General features: G+C 39.7%; 1 protein-coding gene across 1 annotated transcript in view; it reads left to right on the top strand.

Moving 5' to 3' along the window:
* Nucleotides 1-24,629, top strand: part of ANKFN1 (ankyrin-repeat and fibronectin type III domain containing 1) — a 275,609-nt gene that overhangs the window by 145,358 nt on the left and 105,622 nt on the right. The window contains exons 7-8 of the mRNA XM_010852951.1: nt 12,925-13,119; nt 14,878-14,991. Coding sequence (XP_010851253.1) covers nt 12,925-13,119; nt 14,878-14,991 — 309 coding nt within the window. The remainder of the gene's footprint in view (nt 1-12,924; nt 13,120-14,877; nt 14,992-24,629) is intronic.

Genomic DNA, 24,629 nt, shown 5'->3' with positions numbered 1-24,629 from the left:
TATATTCCAGTGGAGGAGGTTTCCAACAAGCCAGAAAATAAATCAAATATAAATTCAAATGGTGATAAACACTATGAAGAAATAAAGTGAATGAATGGGTAGAGATGGATAGAGTGGGACTATTTTAATAGAATTGGGCAAGAGGAGTCTCTCTGATGTAGTGACACTTGTTCCTAGTCCTAGATGATATCAAGGAATGATCCATGAGAAGATCTGGGGGCTAATTCTAGGCCGAGTGAACGGCAGGTAGAAAGGTTCTGAGGCAGGCAGGAATGAGATTGCCATGTTTCTGAAGAACAAGAAGGCCAGAGTGGCTAAAGCAAAATGAACACGGGAGAGTGATGGCCGAGGGAGACGTCACCAGGACCAGATCGTTCGGGATTAGAGAGGCCATGGCGAGATGCTTCACTTTGATTGTGTGATAGAGACATAGGGAAACGGTTTAAGCAGATGAAAGACACCTTCTGGGGAATTCCCTGGCAGTCCCATGGTTAGAACTCCGCACTTTCACTGCTAGGACCCAGGTTCAATCCCTGTCGGGGAACTAAGATCCTGCAAGCCACATGACGTGGCAAAAAAAAAAGAAAGACATTCTGCTTTACGTTTTAAAAGATCCCTGCAGTGCTCTGCAGAGAAGACACAGTGATGAGAGCAATTGTGAAATTGTAAAAACCAGCTAGGAAGCCATTCTAATGGTCCAGGAGACAGATGCCAGTTACTTGGATTACCATGGAGGTGACATTGATGGTGAGCAGGGGTGGAATTCTGGATGTCTTTTTTAACAGCTTTATTGAAATATAATTTACGTGCCATACAATTCACCCCCTTATCATGTATAGTTTAAAGATTTTTAGTTGCACAGGCTTGTGCAACCATCACCACAATCAATTTTAGACCATTTTCATCACCCCAAAAGAAACCCCATACCCTTCCGCTATCACACCCCCAACTGCCCACTCCTCTCAGCCCTGGACAGCTACTGTGTGTTCCTATAGATTTGCCTATTCTGGACATTTCACATAAATGGAAGCATTCAATATGTGGTCTTTTGTGAATGGCTTCTTTCTGAATGTATTTTGAAGTAGAGCTGATAGTACTTGCCAAAGGGAGCTGCTCTGGGGCCATCGACCCTGCCCAGGAGTGGATGGGATAAAATCACACAGCCCTTGCCCTGTGCCAGGCACTATTCTGAGCACTTTACATGTATTGACTCCTTTAATCCTCACACAACATTCTGAGGTAGGCACTCACATTCCCCTAGGTGCAAACTCTCTGACCCAATGACCACAGTGGCTCTGAGCCACCGTTTTTATGTTTCCTAAAAGAAAAAAGTAAACTCATCAAATTGTTAGTTTGACTAATACTGATTCACTCACTTCCAAGTGGTGAGACCCAGAAGGCTGAAAGAGAAGAAACAAATATATAATTAGAGGTCACATCTATGCTCCTAAATTTCATAAAACCCCGCCACCCAAAGACTAGGTACAGAGGCAGATCCTTGTATCAGAAAACTCTTTCTTTTAAAAATGCTAAGCTCACCACATCCATGTCAAAAAGAATGAGGACTTGGGTTCAGTAGCATGGGGCTCTTCAGTAAGAGCTCCTTCGTCAAAAGTGCAGCTTCTTTTTAGTGGAACTGGAGGGTCTGGATGGATGGGCAAAGAAGGATGGAAGAAATGAGAAAGGTTTATTTGCTGCCTTCCAATTTATGTTGCAATAATGTCTGTCCCAAAGATCCAGTGAGAGAGCAGTGGAGAGAGAATCAAGGGGTCTGAACACAGAGAATGCAGACTGAGCCCCATTCTATAGGAACAAGGAGACCATTCATCCAGATGTTGCCTGCACCGAGCTGGATGAAACATTACTCTTACTTACCTGAGACGCTACAAAAAATGTCTGCATTTTCCACGAAACCAGTAAGACTCCCAATCCCCCTCAATCCCCTTTGTGCATAATTAAATCTCCATAAAAGAACCCAAGTACTAAATATCTAGTTAAACCAAAAGAAAATTCATTGAAAAGATCCCTGGTTTTTCCTCATTCCCTGTGGGATGATAACCACATTATCATCACCAAGTTGTAAAGGATAGTGAGAGAGAAACCCAGCTTTTAGCCTCTGGGTAATATGATACCTAAGGCACCTCGGCCACCCAAAAAGTTAAAGAGACAGGATCGTGTATAGACTCCCACGTGTGGAAGAATGGCAAAGGACAGCTGATTGAGGGCCTATGAAATCTCCATGTACATTCTCTCCAGTTTTCACACTGGCCCTTCAGGATAATGTTATTAACTCCATTTTGAAGAAGAGGAATTTGTGATTCTGAGAGGTTATGTGACTGACCAAAGGTCACACATCGAGCAAATGAATAAGGGCGTCAAGGATTGAAGTCCAAGTGTGTGGGATACCATACCTGGGGTCCTGCTGTGCAAATTTATTCTCTTTGCAAGTAACCAGTATGGAAGGCTGTGGCCACTGGGCCCCTTTCCCTTTTCCTTTTTGCTATTTGCTAAAATTCCATTGTGTGCTTCTTTGTTCTGTTCTGTGCCCTGAGCTGCCATTTCTGTTGGAAAAAAAGCAGGATAGAAGAACACAATCTGTTTTCAGGGATTTTTAATTCACTTTATATATCAAGTATAAAAGAAATCAAATTGCTTCTGTGCGTGAGTATGAGTCAGCCCATGAGAAAAACAGTCTGGCAGCTAGAACCAGGTAAGCAAGCACCTGTGCAAACCATTCCACAGAAGCAGTAGAGGCAGGATAGAAGAGTAAAAATAATACCACTAACAATGAGGTCTTCAGTTCTTAGAGTATTTTACACATTGCGAAAATGCTTTTGCTTACATTTGATCCTGACCACTGGTTTGTGAGATGAGAGTTGCCCGAAATAACAAAAGACCAATAATTCATCCAGTGCTCCAAAGCTAATAAGTGGTGGACCCACAATTTGAACCCAGATCTTCTATATTAAATGCTTTGGTATTTAGTAGTAAATGTATTTAGTATTTAGTATTAAATGTTTTAGGTGTTTGTAGAAAAGTATTAGCCCACTTCCGGACACAATGTGGATATTCAGTTCCTTTCTTCCCTGACTCTCCTCCACCTGTTCGTCTTCTATTGCCTGTCAAATATTCAGGATTTCTAACAGGGTAAAATTTCTGTCTTCCCTTCCCCTGTGTGTTCCCTTCTGAAAACAGCCCAATACTCTTTTCATTATGCCAACCAAAGATTTCGACATAATTCAGAAGAAAGTCCTCTGTATTTGTCTCCATTTCAAAACAGGAATCATAAAAACACACATATGTTTGGGGACTTAACCTCCTAAGCCATTGGTCAGGCACGTTGTCCAGGTTTTAGCCCCTCCATTCATAGAGCTATATGGAGCTGTTCTTAATAAACATGGCTCGAAATTCAGCCATGAACATTTCCTTATTCGTAAGCGAAGCGCCAGAAGCGGCCACCCAAATTTGCACACTGCCCCAAGGTTAAATATATACAGAACTTCAGCCTGCTCGTTAGATGAATCAACTGTCTTTATTTGGCAACTTTTTTCTGTTCCTCCCACCTTTAGGTGAGCAGCACAAAGTAATATTCATTCCTTCTAGAAGAAAACATCAGCCATTATTGAAGTAGAATCCCACATAGGTGTGCCGAGCTTAGGAAACAGGCCCAGAATCTCAAAGGACCAGACCTAGGAAAACTAATGCACAGAGGTACTTCAGGATACCTGGGAACTATCTTTTTGATTTTTTTACCCGCTCAGTATCCCCCTTGCTATAACACATACTCAGTTGAACCACTGCTGTCTGAGAAAGACTTGCTCCGTATCTGAAAGTCCCCTGTCATAAACCCCTCCCTTATTCCAACTCATATCCTGCCCTCCCCTTGGACTCACACTTCCACAGTCTCCAGAGGAGTTTACTGAATGATCGGTGCTTTTCTGAGGTTGCTACCTACTTGGCATCATTTAGGCTTTCCCCATGAACAGAGGAGCCTGGCAGGCAGAGTCGGACCTGACTGAGTGGCTGAGCACAGCACAGCATAGGCTGTATAAACAGTGATCATAAAGAAACTAGTTATTTTTGGACACCTACCATATGCAAATCTGGCCACTCAAATGAATGTTATCTCATCTTTCGATCCCAACACCTGGCACACAGTAGGAGCTGAGAAATTTTCAGGTGAAATGTTAAGACCTGTCTTATGCTGTTGGGAATCACAGGTATTGAATTTTAGCACACATACATGCGCACTCACACACACAATGCATGAAGAAAACTTTGTCTTCCAGTAATTTACACTGTGGGGAACCTTCTGTTGCTGCTATTACTGTGTCTTCCAGGCACTGTTTTGAAATTTGGTTGCAGACATAGCCTGACTTTTTGTTTTTACACTGATTAATCACATGGCAGACTGTTCTTCTTTCTGCCCTTTCCTATAGCTGCATTCTCCCTTCTGCCCCGACCCTCTCCTCCCTCTCTGCATTCCACTGTGAACTCCTCTCTCTTGCTTTCCCTTGGATACTGCCTGTGGCACTAGGAAATGTCTCCCAGCATTAGTTATATTCCGTTACTTCATAAAATGCGATCGCAGAGTAGCTGTCATCTGAGTGTGGTGCAGACACCAATGTCAAAATCTGGCAGCCTTGTCAGGATGCACCACTCGTTTCTGCAGTAGTCAAGGGTCCATGCTGGTGCTGGGACTGGTTCAGGGCACGTCTAAGAGGTGTGACTATAAACTAATGAGGCTGGCTTTATGTAAACAAACACACCAGGAAGGCTACAGTCCACACGAACGTTATCCTGTAACAGGGTCCTCATGGGAGACCCCACGCTTGCCTCAACAGTGCTGCCATTGCCCTAAACACTTCGAGATTTGTCCTCAGAGCCAGTTTATGAGAAAATCTGACTCGTTGCTCAGAGTCACACCTGATTTTTGTTCCAAAACAGCATTGCTCAGCGTCATCACCCTCCCTGTTTACCAGACGTGGCTTCCAATGATTTAGAGAGGTTTCCTGAAATCAAATCCACCCTCAAAAGACAATGATTTTCAGCCATTAAAACTATGTAAAGGACAAGGCTTAAGCAGGTCTCTAGAATGTGTCCCCAGATATTTTTGTCTGCTTCATTAAAATAGATGTACAAGCCATCACCCTGACTTATGAACTTGCTCCTCCTCAAACCTTATCCCATACTGCTCAGCCCTCACCTGTGATATGCAAACCTCCATTCCCTTCCTTAAACACACCTCACTATCTTATTAGAGGGCCTTTGTATGGCTATTCTCCATGCTTGAAAAGATTGAGTGCTTTTAATCTTGATCATTACATTGCCAACTCCTTCTTAACATTTCAGTTCAAATTTCATATCTTCAAGAGAGGCTTTCTTTGGCCACCAAGTCCAAGGTCTAAAGTCTTTTCTTTTTTTTTTTTTTCACCTTGAGTTTATGGGGATCTTTAGTCTCTTTTAGCAATTTAAAGATGTTGGGAGCAGCAATAGAAAGTATATAAAAAAAGGATGTAAGGCAAGAACTGTTCTCCATATCCACTGTTTTGGGCATGGGAGGCCATTTTTTTAAACAAGATTTTACCTATTTCATTTTTATGTAGATAAGTGTATTAGGCTAGACTTTGCTGTAGTAACAAAAATACCCTCCCCCAATTTCAGTGAACTTACCACAAAGGTTTATGTATGGCTCATGCAAGCTTGCTTGGGTTCAGGCCACCCTCCCTGGGCAGTTGACCTCCATGCTTGAGTGAGAGGAACTGGGTGGCATAGAGTTGTACATAGGTCTTAAGAGTTTATTCTGCAAGTAAAGCCACTTCTAATCACATTGGTTTATTTTAGTTTTCTGCATAGCACTGAAATCACTATACAATATTTTCTCACTGTTTTGATTTCCTTATTTTCTCTCTCCTCTGCATTAGAATGTAAACTCCAAAGAGCAAAATTTGTCTCATTGGTCACTCTATCCCCATCAAAGAGTAGGCACTTGATAAATATGTGTTTAGTTGAACTGAATAAATCCCAAGACTACTTCTACTTCTTTTGAAGGGTGTGAATACCTTATTAATTTCGAAGGGAATAATTTTACTAAATATCAAGTGAATTTACCTCTTTTATTTCCAAATAATTTTTTAGACATCAGGTGTCCATAGCCTAAGTTCCAGTCACTTGCTTTTCAAGAGTTGATAACTGTTCTTTCATTCTTTTCTTTTTAATTTTTAAATATTCCTGCAACACTGAATGTATTCTCCTTTCCCAAAATTAAAACATGCATAAGGTATAAAGACACCTTTGTTGGCCAACCCAACACCACATGTGCACATGCACACACTCACTGTCTAGGCTTCTGTCCCTCAATTCGACCAACATAACCACTGCTCTGCTCTAAAGACAGGATTGCGCCAGAGGATCCACTTCCAAACTTACTCAAGTGACTGCTGGTGAGAGCCCTGTGTTCCTTCCTGTATGCGCCTTTCCATTGCACTGCTCCCTATCACGGCAATTGGCTTCCCCTGCTGCTGCTGCTGCTGCTGCTAAGTCGCTTCAGTCGTGTCCGCCTCTGTGCGACCCCATAGACGGCAGCCCACCAGGCTCCCCCGTCCCTGGGATTCTCCAGGCAAGAACACGGGAGTGGCTTGCCATTTCCTTCTCCAATGCATGAAAGTAAAAACTGAAAGTGAAGTTGCTCAGTCGTGTCCAACTCTTAGCAACCCCATGGACTGCAGCCTACCAGGCTCCTCCATCCATGGGATTTTCCAGGCAAGAGTGCTGGAGTGGGGTGCCATTGCCTTCTCCTTGGCTTCCCCTAGAGGACATTATTTAAGAGAGGGAGAGACCAACCTAGATGGAAGCACCAGTCTCTTTTGTAACCTAACACCAGAGGTGATATGTTATCACTTTTGCTGAATCTTGCTGATCTTGATGCCCAGCACAGATCAGCTCTGGTACAAGGTGTGAAAACTAGGACAGCGAGATCACTAAGGGGTCTCTTAAAGGCTGGCTCCTCTACTACCTATCTAAGATCATTGAGAATCAAACGCAATAGGTTTAAAACATTTCCCTGGCACGTTGTAAATGGTCAAATAAATTGTTAGCCAATATAACTCTCAGAAACAAAATAAAACAAGCCAGGATTTTCTGGTAGAGAATTTAAATATTTTACCCATCTGTTGTATGGTCTGTGCTGTGAAAACACTGTCCAATATAAGCACTTTTTAAAGTTTGTAGGATTTTGTGTTCTAAAACTACACTGTCAGGCATAGACATACGACTGTTGAGTACTTGAAATGTGTCCAGTCCAAATTAAAATGTGTTTTAAATGTAAAATTACAATGAATTTTTAGGGCTTAAATACCATATATATATAATTAATAATTTTATACTGATTCCATGTTGAAATGATACTGTTTGGATCTATTAAGTTAAATATATCATGAAAATTAATTTCACCTATTTCTTTTTGCTTTTTTAATGTCACTACTAGGAATTTTTAAATGATGAGACACACTATATTTCTATTGGACAGTACTAAAAAATAAGCAGAAGTTACAGCTATCTTATTTCATCTTTAACCCCTCTATGACATTATGGAGAAATCTGCTTTGGATATTCTAAATAAGTTCTTCAATTATTTTGTGTGTTTGTTTCAGAGAAAATGTCCATTTGCCCCTTGGAGTTTGGGAGACGTGGGCAGAAAGTCTCTCTATGTCAATAGCTCTAGCTTCTTAAAGAGCAACAATTACAATATACACTGTATAATGTGGACTTTGTGTGTCCACATTCTGCTGAAAGTATCAGAGAAAAACATTCCAGAGCCCCATGTCCAAGTTGTAGTGAGTTCTAAGAGAAGAAAGTTCACAGTAATTGAAATGAAACGTTCAATCTCCAAATCACTAAAACGTTTTGGGAATCACACTCTCAAAGTCCTTGGGAAAACCTGAAAATGAGACAATGGGTTGAGACCCAGGTGAATTTTGAGCCCTGAACCTTATTAAGACAGGGAAATTGCAACTTATGTTTTGAGTTTTTTTAATTAAAAAACATTTAATTATTAAAATATCTCTATATTACTTCTTTTGACATTCCTAGCTGGAAACAAGTCAGTTGTGAGGTTGTTAGAAATCACAAGTCATTTATGATCAGCAAAGATAAATTTTATTAACTGCTATTCTTGTTTGCCCAGAGGATATTGGCTTACAATGCAAGGTTTATACATAAGTGACCTTGTTTTCTCCTTTGAAATTAAAGATAGGGTTGAAATTGACACCACTGAGTATATAATATATTTTTTGAATGGAAGCTAAAACAGAGCATTTGTATCTGGGGCAAGAGATTTTTATTTTTTGATGGAAGAACACAAAGGTATTTTATAAAAACAAGTATTTGATTTATGTTTGTGTGCCTCTTAACTATAACACAGACCAATGGGTTTAATAAAAATTATATAAACCTGTACTAATTGAGAGTCTTCCGTGTACAATCACTGGTGAGCAATGAGTTCCCCTCGTGAAGAAAATCACACAGAACCAAGGGTACTATAGGAAGAGGCGCCTAAGGCTAGTGGTAAACATTCTTCTACCACTGAGTTTAAATGATTATCTTATTGCCCCGTATTTCTCATCAGTGAAAACAAGGGAAATGCCAATGACAATAGAAAAGTTATCACTACATTGCAAAATAGCGTATCATTAGTAATGGGCAAATGTATTTTTTTAAGTAAGCCAAATGAATCATTCCCTGGAATTGTCAATAAAAAATTAAAATTAGTTTACATTTTACTCTTTATATTTTTCAAGCTTTAAGCAATTTAGGCCCCAATTCAGCAGTTGCAAGGTAAAAGAAAAAAATTAAGAAATGTAAGGCTAATAAGTAGTTGCCAGTCAGTAGGTTAGATTCTGATGGTGAAGAAAATCCACTCGGTCTGATTATTACTTATCTCAGGATTTAAACAGTAACCGTAATTGTATTCTTTGAACACCAAGTTCCTGCCCCTCCCCCCGTTCCCACCCCAGTAGTTAATTAGCTGGGCAGGTCTTAGAACAAATACCCACTCAGAAACACTGGGTGGTAGAAATGCTGTTGATAATTAAACACCACAATAGCATGGAGCCTATTTCAGGAGCCAAGTGGTCTTGCCCCAGCCGAACCACTCACCACACACTCACAGACCCTCTATTATGCTGGCTATGGCTGCACAGAGGGATAGCTGCCTGACTGGGGAAGGGATCAACTGCAGGAAGAATGAAAAGACCAAACCTCGCAAACAGGTCCCGGAGTTCCGGACTCAAGGGGAAAATATCCAGAGAGTAGAAGTAAAGGGAGAACGGATCCAAGAAGGGAAGTCACAGGCAGGAAAATTGATCACAGAATAGATGTTAACCTTCCTAGTTTCTCTGTCCAAACGAACCACCAACATAAGCTCACCAATCTTGCGCCAAATAGATAGCACTTAGAAAAGAGCAATACATAAAGAATAGGTTGATCTGCATTCCATTTGGGTTTAGTGGAAGTTCACCGAGTTTAAGGTTTTTAAGTTGGAACATCATCCCACCTCCCTGGATATCAGTTTATCTTTAAAAATAAGGGGGGTGAAAACGTTCTCATTCTGGGTGGAAAAAATAGGAATGAGATTCCCCAAACAATCTCCAAGGTGTCAAAAAGCTGAACAGACACATCATTACTCAAGATAAAACTACACAGTCTAAATATGATTATCATGTTTACCTGCTTTTCCTTAAAACGTTAACTCAGTTTGTTAGGTTTGATTATCTAATGCCGAACAGATGCTTCTATTGGTAGTTATATAGGTCATTATTAATAGGGAGAAAAATGATTACTTTAAGTCAGCTGATTTGGCAGTCAATAAAGAAAATCTTTCAAGAGAGAGTGTTTTATTAAACTATTAAAAAATCCATAGGATAAAAATAATAAAAGGTTTGCTTGGTGAAATGGTTTGAAACCACTGGCTGAGTTAGTGCCTCTCCAAGTCGTGCATGAAATTACCTCTAACGGAAGCAAGTGAGTAGGTATATTCCCAGGGGCACCTGGGAACTTAGCCTGGAAAAAAAAGAGAGAAAGAGATCTATAATCTTTCTTTTCTAATCTTCATTTTTTTAGGAATATGTTCCACTCTTCTCCGTAAGAGAAGAGCTTGTTTTAACTTCTAAATAATTTGCTTTCATCAAAATCTGCCTAGAAAATTCAATGTTCCTGAAAGACAGACATATTTATTCTGAGACTTGAGAGATACCCACTGAACTCCAACAATACCACCACCATACTGTGTTGTAAGTTAGATGTCTCAGTTTGAGAAGCACATGTAGCTAAAGCATCTTGGAAAACTTACTCGGCCATAAAATTCTCTGTATCTTTCTTGTTATTCTATGAAGAGGTGAATGCTTTATTTTAAAGATTCAGAGTCCTTTTACCCTACAACCCAAACAGCATCAAGTCTTCAGTCTAGGAATAAACGCAAAGTCTAGAAACAAAATGTGTTGTGCTAGGAAAAGCAGGAAAAATTTCAGGGGGAGCCAAGCACAGCTCAAGAGAAGCTGTCCATCTGAAATACCACCTGGAATTCACACCAGTAATAACTGTTGTGGATATAAAAATTAATAGGGGGGATTTCATAGTATTAGAAAAATTTATTTTTATAAATCATGTGTCTATCGCCCAAGTGTTGACGCATGCATGCAATTCAAACATCAGGCTCACAATAAAAAGCTCACTGAATGACTTAGCAAGGACAATTCCCCCATTTTGTCCATAATTTGGAGTGGAAGAAGGTGGGGGGAGTGGGTAAAGGGTGCAGTTACTGGGTCAATTAATCAACCTGAAAACTGTGACACAAACTCTGACGCCTAACCTATGTCTAAAAATACACAAATGTATACGAATTTGTTTTAAACTGTCAATGCCTATATTTAGGACCTTCCCAGCAAGGCTATAATGAGACTGTGTTTGAGGGCTTCAGTCATAGCAGACTCTACCATTAATCTGAAGTTAGTTAAATTAACAGCATTTAGTACTGACTTGTCAATCTCACTGCTTCAGGAAATTGCACCTTGAGGCTACTAATATTGCCAATTTTTCCACAGGAGTATGCGCCTGCGTGTGCGAATGTGTATTTTTTTTTTTCTCCAGAACCTCTGTGTTCATACAGCATCATTGCTTCCCTACACCCACAGCACTTACATTATCATTTATTCTGGCCTCCTTTAGCCTTCCCAAGGGGTTCTGCATAGTGTAGCTTCTCAGTGAAAGAGTTTTTTACCTCTATATTTGTTTGTTTATTTTTCTGTCATGGCTCATGACTGAGGCTTTAAAAAAAAGTGTGACAGTATTTAGAGTACATGATTGACTGCTACAGCAACATGCATTAACCATGACAAATCTGCAGCAAAACACAGTCCTGAGTGTTCTAAACAGCAACTTTAAAAAGAAAGAAAAAACGAAAAAGACTCAACTAATTTTTCATTGACTTCATCTGTAAATAAATTTAGATTGATGGTAAGCAGGGGCAATAATAAATTAGTATTCATTTCCTATAATTAATGCAAACATGCCTATGAACACACGACAATATGAATATATAACCACGTAATTTCCATTTCAAAATACACCTAAAATTTTTCACTTTGTGTTATCTTCATAATATTTTCCCTCTTAATTAGAAGAATAAAATGGTTAGATATCTTTCCCACCCACCAGGGAGAAATATTGTTTTGGTCACAGAGAGTGTCAAACACGTTTTGGTGACAGATCTGCAGAACCTGGTTCTGCTCTGTTATATTATTTGTGTAATCCTCTACCCTATGCATGCTAAGGTTCTCTTCTCTTATTTATCACTAACCAGGAAGAGCTCCACTGAAGTGGCCAAGAGACCACCTAGGCAGGCCCTCACATGCATGAGTGCCATGACTGGACAGCAAGAAGCAGACTCCCAACCTGACATAAGAATTTGAAATGTTCTGTCACTGACATGAACGTTCACTCACACAGGTTGGGTAAATAATATGATGTGAATCAAATAAAGATTATTACACACACTGAATTAAAAAAAAATACCAAGCCTGACAACCTTTCTTGGCAAGAGGAGTTAGTATAACTTGCTCTCTTGGGCACGGGCATCTCTAGAAATCATTCGCACAGTCAGAGCACAATTAAAGGGTAGAATTGATCAAAGATCACACCCAAGTCATCCAACCATCAGGACTCACTGGTTCTATTGTGGCAGTAATAGTGGAACACTTTGTTAACAATCCCTGGGTTGGGAAGATCCCCTGGCGAAGGGGTAGGCTACCCACTCCAGTATTCTGGCCTGGAAAATTCCATGGACTATATAGTCCATGGTGTCACAAAGAGTCAGACACGACTGAGCGACTCTCTGTGAGCAATAAATAAATTGACTAACAATAACAAAATTACCACTAAGTAAAATCCCTATGAGCTAGAAAGAGTATAAAAACAGAAGATTTGATCAGGTTCTACAAAAACAAAAACACAGCAAAAACCAAAAACACATCTTCCACAGAATGCAACTTGCCTCATGAATGACTTTCCTTAAGACCTTGCTAGTCCTACAAAGCTTTTGCCCTAAGTGTTTGTATCTCTGAAGATCCCGGAAACAAGTATGTACAACATGAAAGAGAAGTGGGCCTCTGCCAGCGGCATTCTAATGACCTCTGCTAGGCAGCTATTTGGGCCAGAGGGCAATGGGAATCTCTTAAACTGACATGTTTACTATTTAATCTAGTTGTATCACCAATTAGACCTTATCACAGTAAGATAGCTAATAATGAATATAGATTCCACTTGCCCCAGGCATTTTTAAAAACTCGTAGTAGACTCCCAGATACCCTGTCAACAAAGCAGCGTTTGCCCAGAAAGAAAAAGCGAGTCAGCCCATTTCTTTCCTTCCAGTTGTCAGCCTGGAAAGCCGATCTATACACCTCAACACACTGGTGCAGGAAGCCCAGGAGAGGGTGAGCGAACTGTCTGCTCAGGTGGAGAATGAAGGATTCAGTCTGGACAACACAGAGAAAGAGAAACAGCTGAAAGCTTGGGAGTGGAGGTACCGACTCTACAGACGCATGAAAACAGGCTTTGAACATGCCAGTGAGTATAAGCAGAGGACTTGTTCGTTTAACTAGACTGAACCCTGGTTTGAGACAGCAGGACTTCTTTCACTGATTTTTTGCCACTCGAGGGATCACGGATGGCCGTTGTCAGCCTCTTTGAGCAGGGGTTCTGGGAGGCTGTCAAAGGGGCTTTTGTCTTGCTTGATTTTCTGGCTCCTGATAGGTTCTTTGACCACAGCCATGAGGCTTTAGTGCTGTTGGCTGCCCTCCATCGTGTCACACTCATCTAGCTCCTTCCTCCCGCTACACCCTAATGTCTAATGGCCTGGATGGTCTGATTCCCTAAGTGGCTTCATTTTGAGATGCGGAGGTGGAAAAATACTTGTTTGCCTATCTGTCCAGTTTCTGCTTCAAGTTCAAGATTAAGTTGTTTTCAACTCTCTACTATATACAGCTTATATAAACTGACCTTCAGTTACTACAGCCAACAGAGAAGGATAACCAACCTATGAATTATGCTTTTGTCTGCACTTCCATTCTCTTTACCAGTTCTTTTTGTTAATTCAAGAAAAGCTTTGTTTCAGGATAATACTCCTTAGCATTGGAAGGCACGGCTTAGTGTGACCCTGATATAAAAATTCATATACAATCCGAACACTTGTAAAACATTAAACTCTTATTCCAAAAGGTGATCTTATTTAAACAACAAAAAAATTAGACTTGAAATGTTTAATATAAGGAAAAGCTCAGTTCCTTAGTTTGGGAACTATCTGCCTCTGCTTCGTGATAAACACCAAAGGCAGAGAAATTCTTGTTTTCTGTAGTATGGTATTCTAACTACCAAATCTAGGCCTAATCCTTTCTCTTGAAGCAAATAGCTTAAGTAACATTCATGAAAGGTTGCTTTTAATATTAACAATCCCTTTAGTAATGCTAATAACATGCTTAAATAAAAAGCATTTCAATAATTGTTGAAATTATTTTCAGCAACTGTTTCAATAAATGCATTTACCATTGTATCTCATTTAGGATAGATTAATACTAGAATTAATACTAGAATCATCAAATCATTAACTTGATGCCATTTTAAAATTTTTTTCTAAATTAAAAAACATCTTCTGGGTGTCAAAAAGTACCCTGAGTAACAGACGTCCTTTAAAACCTCGGGTTAGTGGGCATGACATTTGCCCATGAAGTCTTTCTTAGAAAAATAGTATCTGATGTCATGGGAGGCAGAGTGAGAGCAAGTCAAGTTAGCATTCCATACTGGGAAGAGCCCAGAATTGGGCATCTGAAGCCATGGACTTTCATCCTAGCTATATCTTTACTGTGTTCTTGAACCAGTAATTCGGCCTCTTTGGGTTGAAGTTTCCTCATCCTAAAAGTGTGGATGTGGTTACTCGTTCTTTCTACCCAACAGGGTTGCAAAAAGGCTCCAGTGAAATGATTTACATAAAAGTAGTTCTACCTACAATATTGATTCCTGCTAACACTTTCTGACCTCCTCTCCACTGGTCCAGCCCAATCTTCTATTGTGTTTCTAAGATACTTTGAGAAGGCTTAACTGGTATTATTTACTCCTTCAGAAGATGTTCTAATGCTCAAATAAGACCACGATGGCAACAAATAAAGGCCATTGAGACTTCTAATGAAAATGCTCAAAGGCAAAAGCTATTAGGCTCTACAAACAAATGTCTCCATCGTGTGTGTTTCAGGGTATCCTTTGAAGAGACAGGAACATTGTTTGAAAAGGATTTGCTCTGTTAAGATCCTTGTGTTTCTCCTTCTGTCCCAGGAGCCCCCGAAGCACCCACCAGTGCTTGTCTCATGGTAACCAGCAGCACATCACTCACTGTCAGCTTTCAAGAGCCTCTCAGTGTCAACGCAGCTGTAGTAACCAGATATAAAGGTACTGGATTCCAAATATTTTTGTCACTGCTTCTCCTCAAAATACGAACTGCTGTTTGAGGAGCAATTGCACATTTTGCATGTTTGTTTTTCCTGCTGAAAAGATTTTTTTCATCCCATTTACTTTTTCAAGCTGAAGTATTTCCATAGGCATTCACACAGAGAGTGATAAGGTGATGGAGAGTGTCACAGACTAATAGTATTAATATTTCATTCTTGCTTGCAGAGCAAGCACCTCCTCTGTGTATAGCATTCACTTGTGGACAGTTCTGAGTAGGACACGGTAAAGAAGCCGCCTCTGTCTACAGGGCTCAGAGGTTAAAGATATAGCACATACTGAATAGGGGGCATATGAATTAGTAGCTGTAATAGCAGGTAACTAGGGTTGATAATTAAAACAACAATAATATTGGAGATCAGAGAAGGAGAGGGATAGTTAAATGATAGAACTGGAAAGGCCCCAGTGAAGCAGTGGCAACTGGGCCTGGCTTTTACGGATGGCTGAGATTTGAGCCAGAAGATATTCAAAGAAAAGTGAACTCCAAGTGAAGGGAACAGTGAGCGCACATACAAAAGCAAAAACATACCATAACAAGTAGAGGAGAGCAAGGGAGCTTGCAGTGCAGTGGCTCCAGGACAGAGTTCATGAGAAGAAGCAGTGAAATATACAATTGGAAAGTGGAACTAGGGTTAGAAGGGAGGGATAGAATGAGGCTTGAAATCAAGGTTAAGGAATTTAGACTTTATCTGATGAACTCTGCAGACCACTGAATAAGACAGGGACAAAATCAGAAGTAGATTTTTCAAGCATTTAGGTTCCAGCACTGTGTGTGATGTAGCTTCCCAGTGGTACTAGTGGTACAGAACCCACCTGCCGATGCAGGAGACATAAAATACACGGGTTCAATCCCTGGGTCAGGAATATTCCCTGGGGAGGGCATGGCAACCCACTCCAGTATTCTTGCCTGGAGAATCCCATGAACAGAGGAGCCTGGCGGGCTACAGTCTATAGGGTTGCAGAGAGTTGGACACGACTGAAGTGACTTAGCACACACGCACATACAGTGTATTGGAAGACATGTGGATTTGGAATAAGGAAATAAATTAGGAAGCTATTTTATTCAGGAGAGAGGTCATGACAGCCTGACCTGTCTGCTATAGTGGCCCTGGGAAAGGAGAGAGCCCACAGGAGAAAGATTTTATGGAGATGCTATGAGGATAACAGCCAAGGCTTACATGGTGCTTACCACGCTCCAGGCACTGTGTAAAGCCTTTATATGTATTAACTCTATTCCTCACAACAACCTTATAAGGTAGGTGCTGTTATGGTTCCCATTTGCAGATGAGAAAACTGGAGCAATGAAATGACGAACTTACCTAAAGACTCACAGTGGAGCCAGAAATATCACATTATGTTGACTCTTGAATATGATGGACAAAAAAGAAAGAAATCTATTTTCCTGATTCAGGAAGACGTATGAAAATTCCCTGAACAATTCTAAAACTTGATAAGACTCTCCACACATATTCTGAAATGCCAGGCCACAAGGCTGCATTTCTGTGTTCAGGTCACTGCAATTCCCATGGACCCACAAAAATGTCCATGTAGTATATGCTTCCTTTCTCCTTCTAGGGCCTGTTCCCAGGAAGACTTTCTATGTCTCCAAATTACCCACAATTTGTAGCTTTCTGAGTTACTTGCAATTTTCCAGATATCTCCACTATTTTTTATATCTTAGGTAAAACAGCATTGAATTGTTTATCACTTTGGGTTTTCTGTATCAAGCTAAGAGAGGGCAGCCTGAGGAAACAGCAGATAAATGAGACCACCAAGAATGGCTGCCCACAGCCATCCTTCAATTCAATTCTGATACTTTCTGTTGGATGCCAAGATTTTCTGAAATTCAGAGCAAGTGTTTGCAGGCAATGTTAGACATGACATTTTCCTTTCTTTCAACCTCCCTCCAGCCCAGGGCTTTGATAAAGAGTTTCATCAATGCTGCCCAACTTGACATTTTCTTCTTACATTTGATTAGTGAGCTATCAGGAGCTAATTTATCCAGACTGTCACCTATTTAATGCCCAACCATAATGCCAGCAAATTCAATCAACATTCACATATTAACACGTATCATCTCAGGAGACTTGCATTTGGGTGAGGTTGAAATGAAAGGTCACAAATGGGTTTTGTTAGAGACTGGAGAGGCTTAATTAAGTATTATAAATAGAATTGTCTGTTGCATTATGGAGTAGGTTTCCTTGTGTTAATTTATAAGGTCATAAATTGAGTCCTTAACCTGACCACTCTCAAGGGTTATTTAAAACAGCTGCCAGCTTACTGTACCTAGAGACAGCAGGACAGTTTTTAATTCAGGGTTGAAGTAATTATTTAATTATGGAAATACTAACAAAGCTACACTGAGACAAAGCTAATTGTTTTCTTTGCATTTAAAAAGAAGAAGAAACCATTAAGAAATCCACAAAATGAAGTGACAATTATCTAATTGGTTAGAGGGAAGGGTTAACCCTGCAGTATTTAGAGTTTGGCAAAAACATATTGCTCTCCAGAACTTTTGGGTTCAGCAAAACCTCAAGCCTATTTTGACAACTGGATATTTTCCCCCTTCATGCTTAAGCCAGTTTTTGAAAGAAAATCTGAATCCTTCTGTTGCTTCTTATTTACATTCAACTCATCAACATGTCAGAGAAGGCAATGGCACCCCAGTCCAGTACTCTTGCCTGGAAAATCCCATGGGCAGAGGAGCCTGGTGGGCTGCAGTCCATGGGGTCGCTGGGGGTCGGACACGACTGAGCGACTTCCCTTTCACTTTTCACTTTCATGCATTGGAGAAGGAAATGGCAACCCACTCCAGTGTTCTTGCCTGGAGAATCCCAGGGACGGGGGAGCCTGATGGGCTGCCGTCTATGGGGTCACACAGAGTCGGACATGACTGAAGCGACTTAGCAGCAGCAGCAGCACCAACATGTGGTTTTTTGTTTTGTTTTTTGTTTTCAAAAAACGTTCACTGATATCCAGAAATCTTTTATAGAGCATCTCTTTATATACCAGGCCAACAGGCATCACAACTTGGAGATTAAAGTCATCCATTTCAGCTCAAAACCCAGAAAACGGTCTTGAGTGAGACTCTCTAGACTCTCTGCCTGCATGTTCCTTGAAAACAGTAAAACGGAGCTCAGAGAGCTAGTCTATTTCTAGGTATTTCTTCCTTAGATTCCAAGAGTGCTTACATCTTTCGGTCCCATCTCACCAGTTTTCATGGCTTACAGAGCAAAACAAGAGTTATTTCAGATGCTCTGATGCTTTAGACAAGTGCCAGAACTTCGTTCCACGTTTTCTCCTTGCTGCCTTGGGTGACCTACCCGGAGCTCTCATTTGCAGAGGATATGTCATTTCCCAGCAGTCCCAAAGCAGAAAATTTGTTCAGAAGTGACTTTACTGCCCTTTGCAGGGCTGAGGGTGGATAGGACGGTATCCTTTAACAGGTGCAGTGCAGCATCTGTTTTCCATCTACAGGATGATTCATTTTCTAGCTTTTTTTTTAAAAAAGCAGGCCTTGAAGTGGTGACACTTTGCAATCTGCCAATGACAAGATGCTGTAGCTGCTCCAGTGCATGTGGGCAGTACCTTGGTTTGGATGATGTCCTTCCCCACCTCTCTTCCCATCTTGTTCCCTAAGAGATTAGAAACTGCCTCCCTGATTCCTTCCTACAAAGGCTTGAATAGCAAATTATTTAACTGCTCCTCATTTCATGGCATTTTCAAAAATAAATAAAAAAGCACTTTTTCCCGCAGAGACTGCCAGGACCTTTTGGGAGTTGGTAGTGTATCTGCTTCTTCAAAGACCAGGCTGGTGCTTCTGCCAACCACTTCCTCCAGTTTCTTTCTCAGAAGGAGAGGAAGCCAAAGGATTCCAGAGGGATGTCTGGGGGCACTGCAGCTTCTAGGAGGGAAGGCCCACCATCTGCACATTAAAACCCTCAGGGTTGATAATTTACAATGACAGTGTGAACTTGATTATGACTTGATCACTTGGGCTGTCTTTTCATAAGACTTAAGAAAAAATCTGACTTCACAGGACTTGGGTACACACTGCTCAGTACTTTATACTATTTTTTACCCCTTCTATTTTTTTCCTCCTATATGTTGTAATTGGAAAGATACTTGTCTAAATAGAAAAATATATTGCATAGGAAATATAATTATTTTCCATGTTTAATTAATTGAAGAATTGATCTGATCATAAGCATGAGGGGACTACCCTCATTACTAGACTGAAGTGATATCATCCCACAAAGTGATATTTATAACTTTATTTAGCTTGTTTGGGCAGAAGTGAAGCTTAAAGTATGCAATGAAAGCAACTCAGAGAGGCAGAAGTCGTTACATCCAGAGGACATGCAATGCAATGCAACGCATTAACTTTTTGCACACAAGTGAAAATGTGGAAGCAAGTTGAGTGACATGTATGATGAGGAAAAACAGAAGATCCAGTGAGAGTGAGAGAATGCCTACACTACTCAAAAGTCATTTCTTCTGAGCTGCGAGAGCCTTTGTATCCTAGTCCGTCATTCCTCTGCTAGTAACTCAGTAGTCAGCATCCAGCCAGTTTACTCTCCAACCAACCTGTAAGGTTTTCTGTAGTAACATATGTCATGAATCATATCCTTTCTGCATTGTCTTCATTTAGAAAAAAAAAAAATCTAACTTTCAAAACACACAGTCCAGCATTATACAAAAGAAAAAATCAAATAAATATCAAGTGATGTCATTTACACATGGAATCTAAAAAAGAAAAATGATACAAAGGTACTTATTTACCAAACAGAAACAGACTCACAGACTTAGAGAAGGAACTCACGGTTACTGGGGGGACGTTGGGGGCAAGGGATAGTCAGGGAGTCTGGGATCGTCAGGTACACACTGCTAGATTTAAAATGGATAACCAACAAGGTCCTACTGTGTAGCACAGGGAACTCTGCTTGGTGTTACGTGGCAGCCTGGATGGGAGGGGAGTTCGGGGGAGGATGGGTATATATGTATGACTGAGTCCCTTTGTTGTCCACTTGAAACTATTACAATATTGTTGATTGGCTATACTCCAATTTAAAATTAAAAGTTTAAAAAAAATAAACGTAAAGGTTTCTTAAGACTTTAAAAAATTAAGAAAAAGTTGAGATTTACCCTTTTCTCAAGGTTACATCTCTATCACCAAGTTATCCTCTGTTATGAGTTTAATGTGTAGACTTACAAAACCTTTCTTGATATATGTGCACATATATGTATATGTGCACCCAGATATATAGTATTGTTTGTGTACTCTAAGATAAATATCATGCTATTTGTCTAGTCATACAGTTAGATGTTTTTTCAGTTCAACAATATACATGTCAGTGTGTTTGGATATTCATCCTTTTAAATAGTTATATAATATTCCTATTCCATAGACAGAGGGGTCGTAGTATATTTAATCATTCGCCCACTGCTGAATATAGGTGGTTTTGATTTTTTTCCTATTTTACAATGTTTCAGCCCTTGTATATGTCTCTTTTACCTGTGGAAATATTTTTTCCTGGGATTTTAAACTGGAAGTGGAAATATTTATATAGTTCCATACTCTGTCTCACTGCCTATACCTATGCTAATACCATATAATAATGTCATAGTATATTTTAACATCTGGTATGGCAAGATGTTAAAGACGGAGGAGCCTGGTAGGCTGCAGTTCATGGGCTCGCTAAGAGTCAGCACGACCGAGCAGCTTCACTTTAAGTTTTCACTTTCATACATTGGAGAAGGAAATGGCAACCCGCTCCAGTGTTCTTGCCTGGAGAATCCCAGGGACGGGGGAGCCTGATGGGCTGCCGACTATGGGGTCACACAGAGTCGGACACGACTGAAGCAACTTAGCAGCAGCAGCAGCATGGCAATATGTTCCTCCAAAATGAATTTTTAAACTGCATCATATTCCTAAATTAATTTGGAGAGACTTCTCACCCATGACATATATTTCCAACAAAGCTGAGTTTTACATTTCAGGAAAGTTTAATAGCTATTTATTTATTGATCTTCATTCCTGTAAAGTTTTGTGCTGAGTGTATTTTTACAGTTCATTATAAATGAACTCTCTTTTCAAGATATTTTCAAATGGGCTATTGTGGGACAGTTGAAGAACTCTTGCTAATTTTAGAACAATCTTTAGTTGACTGCTTTACTAAACTTAGATAGCCTCTTTCGTCCCAATAGATTGTCTTGCATCTCATGAATTTTGTCATTTCATCTTCAAGAAAGGATCATTTTGTCCCTTCCTTTCTAATATTTTTCATTTCTTTTCAGATATCACTTTATTAACTAGAATCAATATGAGTTCTAGTTCCCACTATATTGCATATAGTAACTAGAATAGTAGGTCTTCTTCTCTCTTACCTTCTTTGTCAACATGTATCTAATATTTTACTATTAAGTATGATGTCTACGGTAATTTTCTGGTAGATACCTTTTGCAAAGTTATAAAAGTTTAATTTAGATTATGATGATTGATATAGTGGTGAACACAATTTTTAAATATCATCTGTGGCTAGAGCCCCTTTAGAACCTCAAAAGTCATATATTTGTGAGTTTCCTTTTAGAATTTTGATTTTGTCTGTTTTATTGGTTTGTTTGAAGAATTGACTGTTTGATTCATAAAGTCTGTTACTTGCTTATTTTCTGTTTTATTAATTTGTGGCTTTGTCTTTGCCAGTTCTATTGCTTTCTGTGGGTTTACTTTAGTGTTTCTTTCCTAGTTTTGTGGTGTTTTTTTATTTGAAAGCTTAATTTACTTGTTTATTTGTCTTCATTTCTAACTCATGGATTTTAAGCTATAATTTATGCCCTGATTAATATTTTGTCCATATCCAAAAAGTTTAAAATGGATGGCTATAATGATCATTTATTTGTAAATAATCTGTAATATGTTTCATTTCCACTTGAATCAAAGTTTTTAGATGAGTCACCTTAAACTTGTAACTGGCCATACATTTTTACTATAGCTTTATTGTTAATTTATAATTTTATTCTATTATAATAAGAACATTTTAAAATGTGGACTGTATTCTGTTGAGATTTTTTTTTTTTTGATTCCTACTTGCGGCTAACCAATGAATCAGTGGATATATGTACCACACTTGGTGTTTGAAATGCAGACGATTCCATTGGGTATAAAGTGTGAATGTGTGTGTGTTATTTAAATCCCTGTCTTTTTCTAAAGTACTTGTCCCTTTGATCTTTGATCTCTGAGAAGCTGTGTTATTTGTCTTGCCTAATACCCTCAGTTTCTGTTTATGATTAATATTGCTTTCTATGTTTTCATTTGCCTTCTGTCTTTTTGTATTTCTTTTATTTTCAACTTTCCATGACATTTGAAATACCTTTGTCTCTTGTAAACAAGTATAGAAATAAATTCATATACTCTGAGAGTCTCTTTCTATACACTTTTAATTTTTTTGTCCCAAGTGATGTATCCTTATAAGAATAGGATTAAAAGGCAAATTTGTGAAAAAACAGCCATTACTCGCTCCATTTTACCGCCCCTCTTCCCCTCAGAGCCAGCCACCTTTAACTCCTCTCCCACTCATGGTTATGCTCTGCTAAGTCACTTCAGTCGTGTCCGACTCTGTGCGACCCCATAGACGGCAGCCCACCAGGCTCCCCCGTCCCTGGGATTCTCCAGGCAAGAACACTGGAGTGGGTTGCCATTTCCTTCTCCAGTGCATGAAAGTGAAAAGTGAAAGTGAAGTCACTCAGTCGTGTCCTACTCCTAGCGACCCCATGGACTGCAGCCCACCCGGCTCCTCTGTCCATGGGATTTTCCAGGCAAGAGTACTGGAGTGGGGTGCCATTGCCTTCTCCACTCACGGTTACTCGTCTTCTTTAATTAATATGCTTCTATCACTATTTTTTATCAATTGCAGGTTTTATGTATGCAATAGAACTAAAACAGAATTTAACTCTCACCATACCACACACTTTCTTATTCTCTCAATTTAATTATATTTCCATTTTTAGTTAAGGCAACAATGTTTATATACACTATAAGCTTTTGACATTCCAAAATAAAGTACTAATAGTATATTTGATTATATTTCCTTCTCTATGTATTTTTCTCAATTCTCTAATTTTCTTTTTCTCTTTCTTACCCTACTTCAGTTCAGTTCAGTTCAGCCGCTGAGTCGTGTCCGACTCTTTGCGACCCCATGAACAGCAGCACATGCCCATCAGGCCTCCCTGTCCATCACCAACTCCCGGAGTTTACCATTATCTTATTCAAAATTCATTTCAAATGGTCCTTTAAGAGTAGTATCTATTTTCCCAAGAGTGGTATTTACTTTCCGTCTCAGAATACTCTCTGCTCATGTTCCACTGTATAATAATAGCTCATTAGGTTTCCATTAGGGAAAGGCTCATTCAAATCACAATGAAATATTACTGCATGTATATCACAGTAGCAGAAGCTCTGCACCAAATGACTAGAATGCAGAGATATCAGGTCACCCATACATTGCTAGTGGGAATGTAAAATGATACAGGCACTTTGAAAAACAGTTTGACAATTTCTTCAAAACCTAAACATGAAACTGCCGTTCATCCTACCAACTGCATTACTAGGCGTTTATCCTACAAATTTTGTGTTTATGTAAAACCCTGTATGTAATGTTTGTAGCAGCTTTATTTGTAATTGTCCCAAACTGCAACAGTTCAGACGTCCTTCAACAGGTGAATGACTAAACAAACTCTGGTACATTCAAGCCATGGAATAATACTCAGCAATAAAAAGGAACAAAACTACTGATATACTCAACAACCTGGGTGAATCTCCAGAGATTTATGCTGAGTAAAAAGCCAGTCCACAAAAGCTTCATAGTATATCATTCCATTTATATGGCACTCTTGAAATAACAAAATTAGTAAGTGAAGAACAGATTAGTGGTTGCAGGAATTAATGAGGAAATGAGGAGGAGATAAATGAATATGCATGACTCACTTTTTGGTTTTCTAATGAATTGATATATTCTAGCATACCTATTGCCTGGAGACTCCCATGGACAAAGGAGCCTGGTGGGCTGCAGTCCATGGGGTCGAGAAGAGTCGGACATGACTGAGTGACTTCACTTTCACTTTTCACTTTCATGCATTGGAGAAGGAAATGGCAACCCACTCCAGTGTTGTTGCCTGGAGAATCCCAGGGACGGGGGAGCCTGGTGGGCTGCCGTCTATGGGGTCGCACAGAGTCGGACACAACTGAAGTGACTTAGCAGCAGCAGCAGCATACTTATTTACCTTTTAAGAGATTTGGAGAGAAAAGGGGTAGGCAAACGTGTCAGTTTAGCATCTTAATTCAATCTCCAAGTCACTTCTCTGTCTTAGCCAGACTGTATGCTCAGTAAACATGACCTAAGACTAACATTATCCTAAGCCAACATACTAATGAAATCATAACTCCTATTTCAAAAAATTATGTGAGCTAGGTGAGGACAAACTTGAAACGGGTATTTACGCAGCTAGTGAAAGATTATTCCTAACACTGATGTCTTCTTCTTGTTATATTTGGAAAATGATAGACCCTTAGAGTAATGAGTTTG

This window comes from Bison bison, unplaced genomic scaffold, assembly GCF_000754665.1.
Source record: "Bison bison bison isolate TAMUID 2011002044 unplaced genomic scaffold, Bison_UMD1.0 scf7180017864317, whole genome shotgun sequence".
NCBI classification, from domain to species: Eukaryota; Metazoa; Chordata; class Mammalia; order Artiodactyla; family Bovidae; genus Bison; species Bison bison.
This window is presented reverse-complemented; position numbering and strand designations above follow the sequence as displayed.